This window comes from Hipposideros armiger, unplaced genomic scaffold, assembly GCF_001890085.2.
Source record: "Hipposideros armiger isolate ML-2016 unplaced genomic scaffold, ASM189008v1 scaffold_289, whole genome shotgun sequence".
Taxonomy (NCBI): Eukaryota; Metazoa; Chordata; class Mammalia; order Chiroptera; family Hipposideridae; genus Hipposideros; species Hipposideros armiger.
In genome coordinates, this window is record NW_017731639.1 from 139,049 (window position 1) to 152,936 (window position 13,888).

A 13,888-nucleotide genomic window follows, 5' to 3' on the forward strand; every position below is an offset into this window, starting at 1 on the left:
TCTTCTATGAGCCCAAACTGTACTTTAAAAATATTGAGAATGTAAAGAAAGAATCCATCCTTTAGTGGCCAGCCCATCTCTTTCAATATACGTATTTATGATTTGGAAAACGTTCAATATTTAAGCCAATTCTTTATCTCCATCCCTCCTGAGTGGGTAAAGAGAATGTATAAGATATTAAGATAATATTAGTAAAATAAGAATTAGTTGACATCCAGGCTATTTGAGATTGTGCTACATGCAATTTCCTAGGGAAGAATTATTTTTAATTTTTATTTTAAAAAAATATTTTATTGGGGAATTGGGGGAGGAGAACAGTGTTGGGGAATTGGGGAAGGGGAACAGCCAAGCTGTTGTCCTTCAATCTTAGTTGTGGAGGGTGCTGCTCAGCTCAAGGTGCTGTGTTCAATTAGTTACAGGTGGGCATAGCCACCATCCCATGCGGGAGTCAAACTGGCAGCCTCATTGTTAAGAGCGCACACTATATCGCCTGAGCCACCTGGGTGGCAGCTCAGCTCAAGGTGCCAAGTTCAGTCTTTAGTGACGGGTGGGCGAGCCCACCATTCAAACGGGCAGCCTTGTTGTTAGGAGCACATGCTCTCACAAGCCCAGCCATCCTGCCACCTGTTGGCAGCTCAGCAGCAGCTCAGCTTGGGGCGTGATGTCACTGGCCCATGTGGGAATCGAACCGGTGACCCTGTTGCTCAGAGCTCGCACTCTTGGGCAAGTTCTTAACCAACTGAGCCACTCGGCCGGTCCTGGGAAGAATTATTTTTAGTCAGAGATATATTGAGAAAAACATTTTCTCAAATAGTTGGCTTTCACTATGAATGATGTCATGGCTTAATGGCTGGATAGAAGTCACGCTGTAAGGGAAGGTGCTACACTGAGAGTGGCACTGGACAGATAGATGACAGTGGGTAGGAGATGAGTCGAGGACGGTCATGGACAGCTGACTACACAGTGTGGAGGAGATACGGCGGTCATCTCCTCTCTGACACTTACTTACCCTAAGCTTCCGACCAAAGACGTTGACTTTTCCTTGGGCTTGCTCTTTTCGGAATCTCCATTCCACCAAATTTTGACCGTTTTCACCAGGAAGAGTCATGTTTCTTTTGGCAACTGTTGGATTAGCTGTGCCAGCCAGCACATGGGGCTCTGTCTGGTAGTGCGAATCAAGACCACTGGCATAGATAATTCTCAGGGAGCCATCGTAACCAATCTGGTAGCTGTTTCTTAACTGATCTAAAGAACAAGAAACAGAAAACATGAACTACAGATACGGAGTAAACACTTGGTCAGTTATGCAGTTAGAAGTGAGATAAATTTCTAAAATGTCAACTGAACTCTATTTATGAGGTGCTAAAAAGTGCTTAAAGATGTCCTCTTAGAAAATCACAAAACAACTGTGATTTCTGGCATTTCATGCTGTAACAGGTTTGGCTGAATATTAAAGGAAAACTTTAGGGGAATTTAAAGTCCTTCTCCACTTTAATAGATTTCTTTTTTTTTTTTAATTTGTCTGACAAAATAAATGAGGCTCAACCTCTGTGGAATGTACAGTAAATGTTTTGCAAACAGCCAACCAAATATGTGCTCTTTGGAGGCTGGTGTGTCACCTCCAATGTCTTACAAGACTCCCCTCCCCTCCCCCATCCCTGTATCCTTTATCAAAGAACTTTGAAAAGATTTACTATCTTTACCTTGTACACCAAACATGTAAGTTGACCTTCCCCCTGAAATTGACTTTAAAAAGGGAGTCATCTTACATTTGGTACAAAAAACCCACTTTCATATTGTAGGCTATACCTCAATTTAAATTTTTTGCATAATACAGGACCATTTGGGGAATAAATGAATTCAAGCAGTACTAATTTCAGATGCTTGTACAGATTACCTGACAGAACTGGTACAAGAATGAGTCAAAGAAGTTTAACTCAGATTTAGCAATTATTCTTCGGGCTATGGCCTCACAATTGCAACTGCCATTTTTTCAAGATTATATCAAAAAGGAATATGGCAGGAGGTTCCATGATGGAGATAGTGGATATATGTGCCTATAGAAGGAAGAAACTGGAAGGCCAGATATAATACTTAAATGGGTACTCAGAATTGGGATAAAGTTTCCAGTGACCGCAAGTATGTGGATTCAAATACTGCATCACATATGGATTCAGAAAGTGCTCTGCCTCAAACTACTGTCCTTCCGTGGCAGAAAAGACGACACGCTCGGGGAGACTGAAAGACAACTCAAAAAAGGTCTGACGATGCACGTGAAGAGTTGGAAGCAAGTTGTTTTATTAAATGGGAGTGGGAAAAGGCACTATTTCCAGGTTAGCATATTGTTTTACATTATGTAATTTTATAATATGTCTATATAAATAAATAAACATGACATGTAGACATTTGTCTATTTCATCAATACTTCTAGAGGCTTATATTTTCACCTTCCCTCTTCTGGTTCATGTTAGGGAATGGGGGTTGTCACATTCTATTTGGGTGCTAGTGGTATTTTAAAAATAACAGTTTAAGATTATGCTTTCGTGTTTACCTTGAACCATGGTGTAGAAAGAGTCAATTGAGGACAAATTTGAAGTGATGCTGACATCTTCTTCTCGGCTGGATGACTCAATGTCCACTGTGATAGCTTTATCCATGTCCCCATGAAGGTTTGTGACCACTCCAGTTGGAAATGTAACATTTGTCAGACGACCTTCACTGTCATAGCTAAATAAAAGAGGCATTAACTTGGTGTTAAAACAGGAAATGGTAGGTTCTTTTTATAAATACAACGTGCAGCAGTATTAGCTGCACAAATTTGGGAGAGTATTTGTCTTTGTGCAGGAGCTATGCAGAGTGAGGACTTCAAACATGCTTTGAAGTAATCAAAAGCCTGTTTAACATAGAAAAACCTCACCAGTGAGAGCAAGAGTAAACAGAATAGCTCTCCATCTCAGCATATTATTCTTTGAAGTGTGACCAAAATCCTCCTGCACATCTAATTTGCTGTTTCAAAGGGAACATGTTTGCTGATATTAAATTCCTTAGTATTCCTCCATATTTTCTACAAAGTAGATTTAATTCACCATTATATCAGTCTTTAAGGTTTTACTAACTTATGCTCTCTACGGCACTGCAGTATGAATATATATACAACTTTTTAAAACAGGTATACATACATGTATATATTTGCATATGTAAACATTCTTTTAGTATCTTGAGACATCTTCAACAAATTAATAAAATAAAGTCTTTTAAAGACTTTCTCGTTTCTCAGTTATTAACATATTTTATAATGGTATATTGGGAGTCAAATGTTGGTAGGTGTGGTGATAATCTATCTTGTCTATTCTGACATTGTAGGAATGGGTGATATTTTGAATGATCATTTATGTTTACTGAAATGAGATGTAATATTTCCTGACACTTAATGACAATTTGCTTTTTTGTCACACACTTACTTTTTAGCATATAAATATAAGAGGGACATAATTTAAATGTTAGAATACATTTTAAAAAGCTGTCCTATAATTTTAAATATGCATTTAAAAGACAACAGTTTACTGGAGAATTGGTATTTTTTTTTGCGTGTGATTTTTCTATTGGTGGCAGCACCAGAGAAAATTTCAAAAATGACCATATGGTTTGAAGAAAGAAAAAAAATGCAAATTGTGGATGACAAAACAGGGATTTCCTGGGGACAACAATATTTTAAGATTGGGTTTCAGATTGATGCCAAGTCACTTCATTAATACCCTTAAGGTCTAAGTGAAATGGAGGCAAGAACCATGTTCTACCTAAAATAAGCTCAGATGCAGAACCAGGAGAGCAAGAATCTGAATAGCGAAAAACAAGCTACCAAGGGGAAGAAAAAAGTGGAGCGGATCCTAATAATGGGTATAAATATGGGGTGACACGGGAATAAAGGGTAGAAAAAAGTACTTAAATGATATTTTGTAATAAAAGGGTAGAGGGCTTTTAGAGTGTAAACAATTAGCTTTGAAAAATGTGGCCAATAATTAGGAGAAGATTCTAGGTAATAAAAGTAGAGAAAATCCATCCAGCAAGGGCAATGTCATGGCCGAGACAGGAAGGAAGAAAGGAGGAAGGCGAAACCCTGACGTCTGGCCAGGCCCAGTGATGGGTTGATCCCATTAATTCAGTGGGGACAATATCAGTCAGATCATGGGTCTGACTGACTTGTTCCGACAATTTGCCACACTGCTTAGCCAGCGGCAGGAACGGGCACTCAGGAAAGAGACGCGCGCAAAGGAGGAACGAAGAGAAAGAAAATGAGCCATTAAGTGCAATCATTGTTTGCACCCACAAAAGGCAGAGCTGAAACAGAAAAGCAGACTCCGTGCTCTCCCCACCCGTCCAAATGCCCCTAGCAGATTAAGGCCTCCATGAAAGGAGCTCAGCATGCTTTACTGCCGTCATCGCTTTTTTGAAGAAATTATTGCTCCTGCAGAAACAAACATGCGTAGGTCGATTAAACACAGAATTATTGACAAAACCAGCCTACAGTTAAACCTTAACCTGGACATAATTCTTGGATCACCTAACGTTTCTCATAGTATAACACGAAGAACATGTTACTGTGTTTTAAAGAAATTAACATCCTTTTGAAGGCTCCTATATAAAAGATAGTTCAGTACTGCATTATCCCCTCCCCCCGTTTTACAGATGGGAAAAATGGAAATACGATGCGGTTAGGTGACTTGGTCAGGCTCTGACTGCATCTCGTGACTGGGCCGTACCTGGGACTTTCACACACTGGACCCCAGGCCCATTAGCCCTTGTGTAAATCACAGTGCTTGATTTAAAGTGCAGAACTATACAGCTTTATATAGATGATGCCACCTGCCAGCACTGCTGATTCATTCCTGCCGCTGTCACTCACCTGCCCTTTCTCAACCCCTTTGCTGGTTTATGTTTTGTAGCTCCATTCAATCTAAAGTGGGAAATGTCACCTTTCTCCTGCAGAAAGCATTTCCCCAACCTTTGGCTCTGCTTTCATTGGCTTACCACATGCTCCTTGTCCTGCTGGGCAGGCATTTCGTATCACAGTGTGCTGAGCTCCCTGCGACAGAGCACAGGGTGACAGAGCACAGGGTGCTGCGCGTTCCGACTCTCACCTATTAGCCTTTGGTTCTTTGGGAAATAAAAATACAAGTAACCCTTGTAGGGAGTGCAATTAGAATGACATAGGGTTAAGCTGGGATCTTGGTGGCCCAGTTTCACAGCTTAGCCCTGGACGTTCTGAATTTTGCCTTCAGAGGAGTGGCTGAATTTAAGCTAAGGCACTAATAAGGGCTGATGTGCCTGCACCAGGCAGGCCAGGAAAGCTGCCTTAGTGTGAGGGCCCTCAGAGCTTCTGCCTCACCATTCAGAATAAGCGCTATATGCAAGTTACAGTGAGAGGTGTGGTAGATACAAAGGAGTTCGGCTGTGGAAAGAAGTCAGACATATGAACACTACTGAAAACGAGTGCCGTGTGAGTGGTACAGACCCCCAGGGCACCTGGAGTGCAGGCAGAGATGTAGCCATGCTGCGGTAGTGAGAGAAGGGCCACATCAAGGTGGGGACCTACGCGGAGCCTTGCAATAGACGCAGGACTTAGACAGGCAGAGAAGGCATGGGACGGCATTCCAGCCAGGAAAACAACAAGGGTGAGGGTGTGGGGGAGTAAAGATGGAAGGGCTGTGAGGTCAGGGAGTGAAAGAGCCCTGCTGAGGTGCAGGGTCCACGCAGAGTTCATTGCAGGGTAGAAGGAGGCCTTGGGCGGGTTTCATCACTGAGGACTATGGGGAGTTGAAGGACCTTGTAAAAGAAAAAGCAAGGATTTAATCAGACTAGTGTGATGGCAGCACTGTAGGAGCCCAGGGGCGAGGTGACACGTCAAGCAGGAGGGGCTTCCGAGACTCGCCAATTTTACCAACCAGAAAAAATCAGTGGGCCAACACAGGGTTTTTAAATAAACAACGATCACATGTTACCTCCATCACTTCAGAAAGAAAGGCCATGCAAACGTAGCAAAGCTATTGGGTTGTTAGAAAAGTCATGATGCTTTTTTGCAACAAAAACCATAGAAAAAAATACGTCATGACTTTTCCGACAATCCAGTAGAAAGAACCTAACTTCAGGGTAACAGTTCTTTAAAAGGAGTAAGTAAAGCTTTATGAAAAAAATTCTCCACATCATTATTATTTTTTCATTTCAGCATGGAGCAGTGAAAAATTTTTTTTTACAGAGTGGCACCTAAATCAAGAGAAATAAAACATCACCAGAGAACCCTGGAGAAAGGGAGTGAGAGAAGCAAAGTAGTCAAAGATGACTTCAAGGTACTTTCAGAAACGTCAGGACATTTCTTTACCTGGACAAAATTAGAAACACAACACCCCAGCAAATGTCCAACTGTCCTCTGAAATGCTGGGACCCTAGGTACTACAAAAGGCCTTCCCACCAAACATACGCCTCTGGACACAGCCTCTGCTTATGTGCAACTTGGTGGCTTTACTTAATGTTGCTCGGCCTTGGTGGTGAACTTGCCCTGCCTGCCCAGCTTGTATATTTGAGATGTAGTTTTCTTTCATTAGCTTTCTGAATCTACCATGCAATAGGCTCTAGGGAATCTGGATAGAACATCAACTTCATGCTCTCCACTCCTCTCATGTGGTCTTAGCCTCCTAGCTTCAAATTCAGAACACAGCACATTCTTTCTGCTCCCGATTAACCCCGTTTCACAAAGGAAAAGACAAACTCCCTCAAGCTCTTAATGACCTCCTGCTCTTTCACTGATGGGATGCCCTTATTTGATGTGTATCTATTTGTTCGTCTTTTAATTTTGATTGCGTTTTTGCCTAGACTTGCTGTGTTAGCCTTTGAGGTACATTTCAAAATCTCTTTTCAAGTTTTCTAAGCAGTGGGATTATCGACAAATGCCCCAGAGATCAGAACTTCAGCCATTCTCAGTTGAAAATACTGTAGTCATCCTGATAATTTCTCTCCCCGCCCCCGACCCCACCATTGACATGAAGTCCCCAACTCTTCATTTTTCCTTTATAATGTCTCTCAGATATTTATCTTCCCATTGTCACAGCTGCCCTAGATTGAAAACTGGTCTTTTTGCCTCTCGCCATCTTCACTGATACCAAGTTAATCTTCTGAAACACCATTAGGATAATACTTCTCTGCTTAAACATCGTTAGTGGCTCCTCAAATGAGAGAAAATTGACTGACTTAGACTGACTTAGAACACATGTCAATAGACTATTGATACTGCAGATTTATTCAAGTGGAAACAATGCGCACTTCTCGAAAATTTTCTTTAAAATTCAACAACAGGATTATCTATGGTCTCCAGTGCTTCCCCGCGAAAATGGCTTCTTTGATCGAAAGCTGTGTTTTTAAAATTATCTTCTGTTTTTGAGAATAAAAACCTGTGTAAATCAGAGCAGGGCTTTAGAGAAGCAAGGAAACCAGACATGAGAACAAATCATAACGCTGGAGAGGTGGGGTGTGTGCCTTCCCCCTAGCACTAATCACAGGCTTACAACGTGGCTGGACACTGAATTGGTCTGGCTGAAAGATGAGACAGGTGTATGTATTTGCTCATGTAATGTTGGCAATGCCTCTCTCTCAAACCTTTCTTTTCTTCACCTGAGAAGAGTGAACGAGAGCCAGCTAAATGTGTTATCACTGACTGGTTTCTCCTGTCAAACTCAGCCTGTTCTGAGAAGGCAAGGTGTTGGGTTTGGGTGTATTCTGGAGGCCTCTGGATGGGATCATGGTCAAGTTTAGTCACGATTGGCTCTTCTGTGTCTTCCCCAGGGCCATCCCAGAATTATCCTACCCTGAAAGCTCCTTAGTGGGGGCACGTCTGTCTGCTTTCACACTTGAATCACATTTAGGACTCCCATGAAAGATTCACCTAGCTTGTCTTTCCCCACACTGTCCCCCTTACACAGAGGGAGAATTTTTTCTTCCATCTATTGGAGTTCCTTAGGTTCAAATTTCCTTTGACAGTTTAACAGTCAGTAACCACCACCCCCACCCCCCAGCCTCCAAAGTCCCTCAGTCTTGCCAGCTTTTTGGAAAAGCTTTTTAATAATGCTAACGTGCAACAACTTCTTTTCTGTCACTGTGTAAAGTCGAACACAATTCCAACCCGATCATAACAAAAACGCATGCGTCAGTCACTCCTTGATCCTCATTCCTGATGAAGGACGCGCACCAACAGCAAAATCAGAACAGAACCTGATTCAAGCCTCGAAGGTGGATTGATTTGGAATCCTAAGAGCAATAATGGGATTTGTAACACTAATACCAAAAGAATTTACATTTAAGCATTCTAGGAATGAAGCTGAGATTTATGTATCTTAATAATTATTTCATAGAAAAATCATAATTTCTTTGAATTCAACAGTAATGCTGTCACTAGGAAACCCTCAAAAATTAGGTTCTGGATAGAAAATGTAAAATGCTTCCATCATTAAGGTAAGTAGAGCAATCAAACAACTGCTAAATCATGGGTTCATCTGGTACTCAGCTGACTGCTACCTATGTAGTACCAAAAATGACAGGGAAAATGCAAAATAAGAAAGACAAAAGACAGACTTATTTTACATGATTTTTTTCTCAAGTGCTAAAAGGATCTTGATTAGAAAGGGTGAGAATTGCATGGTGAGATGGAGAGTGGGGTGGGAGGTGGTTAACACCTATTTAAATTTCTTTGTGGCTGCTGCATTTCATTCAGAGGTCTTGCTGATGGGGCAAATTCTGACAGTGCTTTGCTCCATAAAACCCGAAAGGGCAGTAGTCTGCAGTCAAGCCACTGTTCCCTTTTTCAAATGCCCCAGATAACATGAGTTGGGAAACATGGACAAGGACAGATCCTGACTTCCGGTCCAGCCCTATCTTTGAATATTGAGCCTAATGATAGATGGTCACAGACATGACATATTTTTCAAAAACTGAATTCAAGAAAAGTGACCCAGTGCCTTTTTCCTTACACGGTCATTACCACATCGGGGAGAACTGACAAAGCAATAATGCCCAGCTCTGAAATTCACAGGCCTTGAGACAAAGGCATCCAAATCAGGACTTTCCAGAATTACTTCCTTTTGGGGTCTGAAAGATCTTGGGTTAGCTACCTTTATGGGGAGAATCATATATATGTCATTAAAAAAAAATTGCTTATTGTCTGAGGAAAGTCGATGTGAGCAGGACACATCTCATTTGTTTAGATACTAAGTCTTGTGCAGGTCTTGAAATGTAGACTTACTAGACAGCTGATGTAAGGGGAAATTTTTGCTTCAAACAATCTGTACAACAGAACTGTGCATGCCCTCATCCTCCTGGATTTATTCCACGGGGCCCTGAAGTGCTCAGAGGACAAACCTTTTGTCTTCCTCTTTGTATTCTGGCCCTCGCTCCACCATTCACAGATCGCCACCCAGGAAAAGGCTGTGCACTGAGTGAAGTGAAGACAAGGAGGGATTTGGGAGACTTACGGTAAGTTGGAAAGGTTTTAAAAAAAACCAAAAAAAAAAAAAAACTAGTAGGAAGCCTATTTGGAAAGAGGAATCTAATTTATTATTATAAATTGCTATTACTAGCACTAGCATAATATAAAAGATATTAGGTTTGATAAAAATGCAATATGCCTAACTATTTTAGCAAAGGAAATTTGGTAATTTGTTAAATAATTTCCTTTTTAAATAAGCCTTGACAGAGGCCTATGAGAAGTTGGGGAGAAATGTTAGAATCATAGATTTTTCAGAGTAGGAAGGAATTTTAATTATTAAGAAGTCTTTCCTTTTACAGGCAAGGGCACAAAATTTTAAAGCGCTGCTGTGATTTACCCTAAGTCACACTATTAGATGTGACAAAAGCAGGACTGGAACCTAGGTTTCCAAGTCCAGTGACTTTTCCAGTCAGCCTGCGCTGTCTCTCAGAAAAGGGAACAGAAAGAAAGTGGTTATCAAGGAATGAATGAAATGTCAATGATTTGGGAAACAGGTGAATATGAAAGAATTCCATGTGAAAACAACTGCAGTAGTGGACAGATTCAAAATCCAAGGTGAAACAATATATAGACTGAAATGTTGTCTATTCATAAGAAGCTTTAAGAGAAAAAAATGAATATTGTGCCAAGTGCAAGGAGTAAGGCAAAGCAGAGCAATAGGCAAACGTGGACAGTTAAGGAGCCAAAGGGAGTAAAGAAAGGAAAAAAAAATACTGAAAATGATGTAATGTACAAGGGGAGGCACAGATTTGAAGGTTCAAAAAGATTAGGGCTATGGTGTCCGGTAGCAGAAGGTGGACCCGGAAGTATTAACACAGGGACTGTCTTTATGACTAAGCCACAGGGAACTCCAGTGTGTAAATTCACGTGTGCCTACTTTCCACCCCCCCACACCCCCCTCGTAGCTGGACCTACATTCCTTTTCATTGTGATTTCGTTCACACTCCTGGCTTCAGTTCTTGCCATGGCTCTCACGTCCCCATCTCTGGAATTGGCTTCTACTAAGTTCTAAGCAGCCATTTTGGACCACATGTAGACTGTCCTATGGTAACCTCAAATTCATAATTTCCAAATCGGAACTCACCATTTGTCTACCAACCTGCTTCTTGCCTGTGTTTCCCTACCCACCGAGTCCCCTAAGTGAGGGGATCTTCCTTCTCCTTCGCCTCTTCCATTCAGTCACTCAGTTACAGTTCATCTCCTCAGGATTAACCTACCTCCTTCTCTGTACTTTCAGTGCCCATCCCTGGGTCAGGTCTTCATTTCTGAACTAGATTTGCTATCTCCTTACTCCCCACGCCCTTCTGTAGTCCTCTACCCATCTACCTTCAATCCATCGTGGTGCTGTCAGCAGATAGGCCACGTTGCTTCCCTATAAGTTCCTTTCTAAGAGCCCTGTGTCCCCAGGGGTAAGAGCCACCAGACACATCAGTGTAGCCCCACTTGATCAGAACTAGGACCTCCCTCTCCAGGCTCACCTTCCCTCTTCCCCACACGCGTCCTATGCTCTGAGCTGAATGTTCTTTCCAAAACCAGCCATGCTCTGCCTCCTGAGGAAATGCTTTCTTCTGGCTTAGAACACGCCACCTCTGCTTGCTAACCTTCATTCATACCTTTCAGGACCGAGCTTACAATGTTACCCCCTTGGGAAGTTTTCTGCCTGTCCCCAATCCCCAACCTGATTTAGATGACCCTCCTCGGTACCCTCACAGCATGTTATTATAAAGACTCTGTCTTTGCACTTACCGTTATATTTATTTACTTCTCTGTCTCCCTGGGTGGACTCGGAGTGCCTTGAAAGGAGGGAATGTGTCTTTTAGCTTTGTATTCTCCCGCATCTAACACCAGTACCTGGCTCATAATAAATTCTTACTGAATGAAAAAGTGTATGAATGAATAAATGAATGCCAGGAAATTAGTGGATAAATGGGAAATGTTTGATGACCAAAGGGCACGGACAAAATTCCCAGTTTATGGGACAAAATGCCTATGAGGTTTGAAATAATTTAATAATTTGCCAATCAGTGTGCCTTTGCAATGCAACAGTTAAAGGCATTCGCTTTCTTTAAAGACTTTCATTTTCTCAGGCAGCATAACTGCTTTTGGGAAAAGTGCCTCCCTGGGGGGCTGGTGCTGCCTAGACCAGACCCAAACAAGATTAACCGTGTCTATGGGTACACCTTTGTGTGTAGAATGAAGTATACTTTAAAAATTAAGTTAAAAAGACAGAGCTCTTTATTATTAAGGCATGAATGAACTAATCTATAATTGAATACACACATGCAGGTATGTACATGAAGATAAACTGCAGAGTATATCTTTCTCACTAGTAGATTGTAAATAACCACGGCATAAACTCATTCTTCCAGGTCTTAAAGGTTTAAGATTTAGTCATTCAATTTCTTGGTTTGTGTAGGTATTGTCCGATGCAGTTAGGCACTTAGCCATTTTACTCCTTCAGGTTACAACATTCTTGCAATCTTTCTTTTGTTACTGTAACTCTAACTGATTCAGCTTAAAAACATCATCTGTGAGTAAAGAACTTTCTTCTAATTTCAGGGAAGATTAACACTTATTAGAACTCAGTTCCTCCCTTCTTTTTCCAGAGTTATTAAAATACAATGAGGTCTTCCTAGATCTAGCTGATACTTGACATATATTCATTAAATAATTAAATTAACTATCCCTTTGGATAAACTACAAGTTTTTTCAGCCTTTGTGTTTTATACTTTTTTTCCTTAAAAGGCCCAGAGATGGAAAAAAAAAATCTTAATCTATATAAGACAAATTCTTAAACTAGATATACAGGGAACAAAATCTAGTTTTTAGCCAGAGTTATAAATTCCTACTTTTTTACATCACCATTTCTCAGAAGTTTTGGGGGGGGGGTCTCACTTTAAGAACCACAGATTTACCAAACTTTGGGATGAACTGAGGTCTATGAAATGTGTTTTGAAGTGTTGTGAGTGTGTGTTTAGGAGATGTGGTAGTGATGATGGAAGGGAGGGCTGCTGAGTGAGGAATTGGGGTGATGTGAAAAGTGTGGAGGGCATCCCGAGTCATCTTATCTCCTTCACAGATGGCCTCCCCCAACCCCGGGAGAGTTCAGGAAAGAGTGTCCACATCAGCTCTGCACTTGCAATCTCTGGACCTTCCGAAACCACTCCAGGACCCTGGAATGTAGGCAAGGGGCTTTCTCTGAGAGGCTGGGGAGTTAGGGCAGCCAGGAGTGAGGGCTTGCTGAAGTTGCTTTTATTTTAATGTGATTGAAATGAGCCAGAGATGCCGAAAGGTCTCTAAAAACCACCCGACTGTCGACCCTCAGTTCTGTGATTGTAAAATAAATAAACAAAAAGTTCCCGTTCCCTGGTTGTCAGTGTGTGAATTTCTTGCCTTGTTTTCAAACAATCCTTTAAAATGGATGGTGTACAACCCAGTCTTAGGGTAAACCATTTGATAGTCACTGTGTAAGGCAAGCTGCTGACGCACACAGCTGTGAGGCTATCGGGTCAACTGTCTCATTCAGGCAGTCACATAATTAGTTGAAACAGGGAATTCATACTTTTGGAAGCTGCATTTTCTTACTCTTGAACCATTATGGGGCAGTTTAGCACATCGAGCACATTTATTTGCTAAATGAAATGCAGTGAAAGAGTTAATGCAGTGCCACAACTACTGATACTCTGCAAATTACACTAAGAATATCTCAGAAATTTCATATTTTATTATGTACTGAGATATGCGGAGAAAATCGGATGACTGTTATTATTGTTTTTGGGGGAGATTGTTTTTGAATCATCTGAATAACACACAATTTTCCCATTTCCCTTTCTGCTTTGAAACCTGGACAGAACTCATTCTTTCTCAAAACTAGCCTGCAGAAGAAAATTGGATTAAACAAGTATTAATAACAGTATTATCTTAGTTGTGTTCAGGTTGATGTTTGAAACATACAGCAGCCACTTTAATCAATTGCTTACACAATTTTTACTCATGTCTCGGGAATACATATTCTGGTTAAAAATGTAAAGCAAAATTATTAAACAGCTAAACAAAATAGCAAAAATGGAAATCAACCATAGCGTTGTCCCATGATTTTAAGTGATCTGCTGATAAAGATCTCTTAAAAATCATTCTTAATGTCCCAAATGGTTTCTTCCATGAAAAGAGTAAGCAAAAGAAAAAGGCAAATAAAGGAGGGGAGCCAAGCACCATTTTTAGATAAGTATTTATAAAACGAGCTGTTTTAAAAAGTATAACTATTGGGCCGGCCGAGTGGTGCGATGGTTAAGAACTGGCTTGGGACGCCTGAGGGCCCCGGGTCGGATCCCACATATGAGGGCCAGTGACACTGCCCTC

General features: G+C 41.2%; 1 protein-coding gene across 8 annotated transcripts in view; it reads right to left on the reverse strand.

Moving 5' to 3' along the window:
* The window catches only part of TENM3 (teneurin transmembrane protein 3), a 605,620-nt gene that overhangs the window by 18,257 nt on the left and 573,475 nt on the right, over positions 1 to 13,888 (reverse strand). For all 8 annotated transcript variants that reach the window (XM_019658769.1, XM_019658771.1, XM_019658770.1 and 5 more), the window contains 2 exons: positions 2,552 to 2,727; positions 1,010 to 1,245 (listed from right to left, as the gene is read on the reverse strand). In XM_019658769.1, coding sequence (XP_019514314.1) covers positions 1,010 to 1,245; positions 2,552 to 2,727 — 412 coding nt within the window. The remainder of the gene's footprint in view (positions 1 to 1,009; positions 1,246 to 2,551; positions 2,728 to 13,888) is intronic.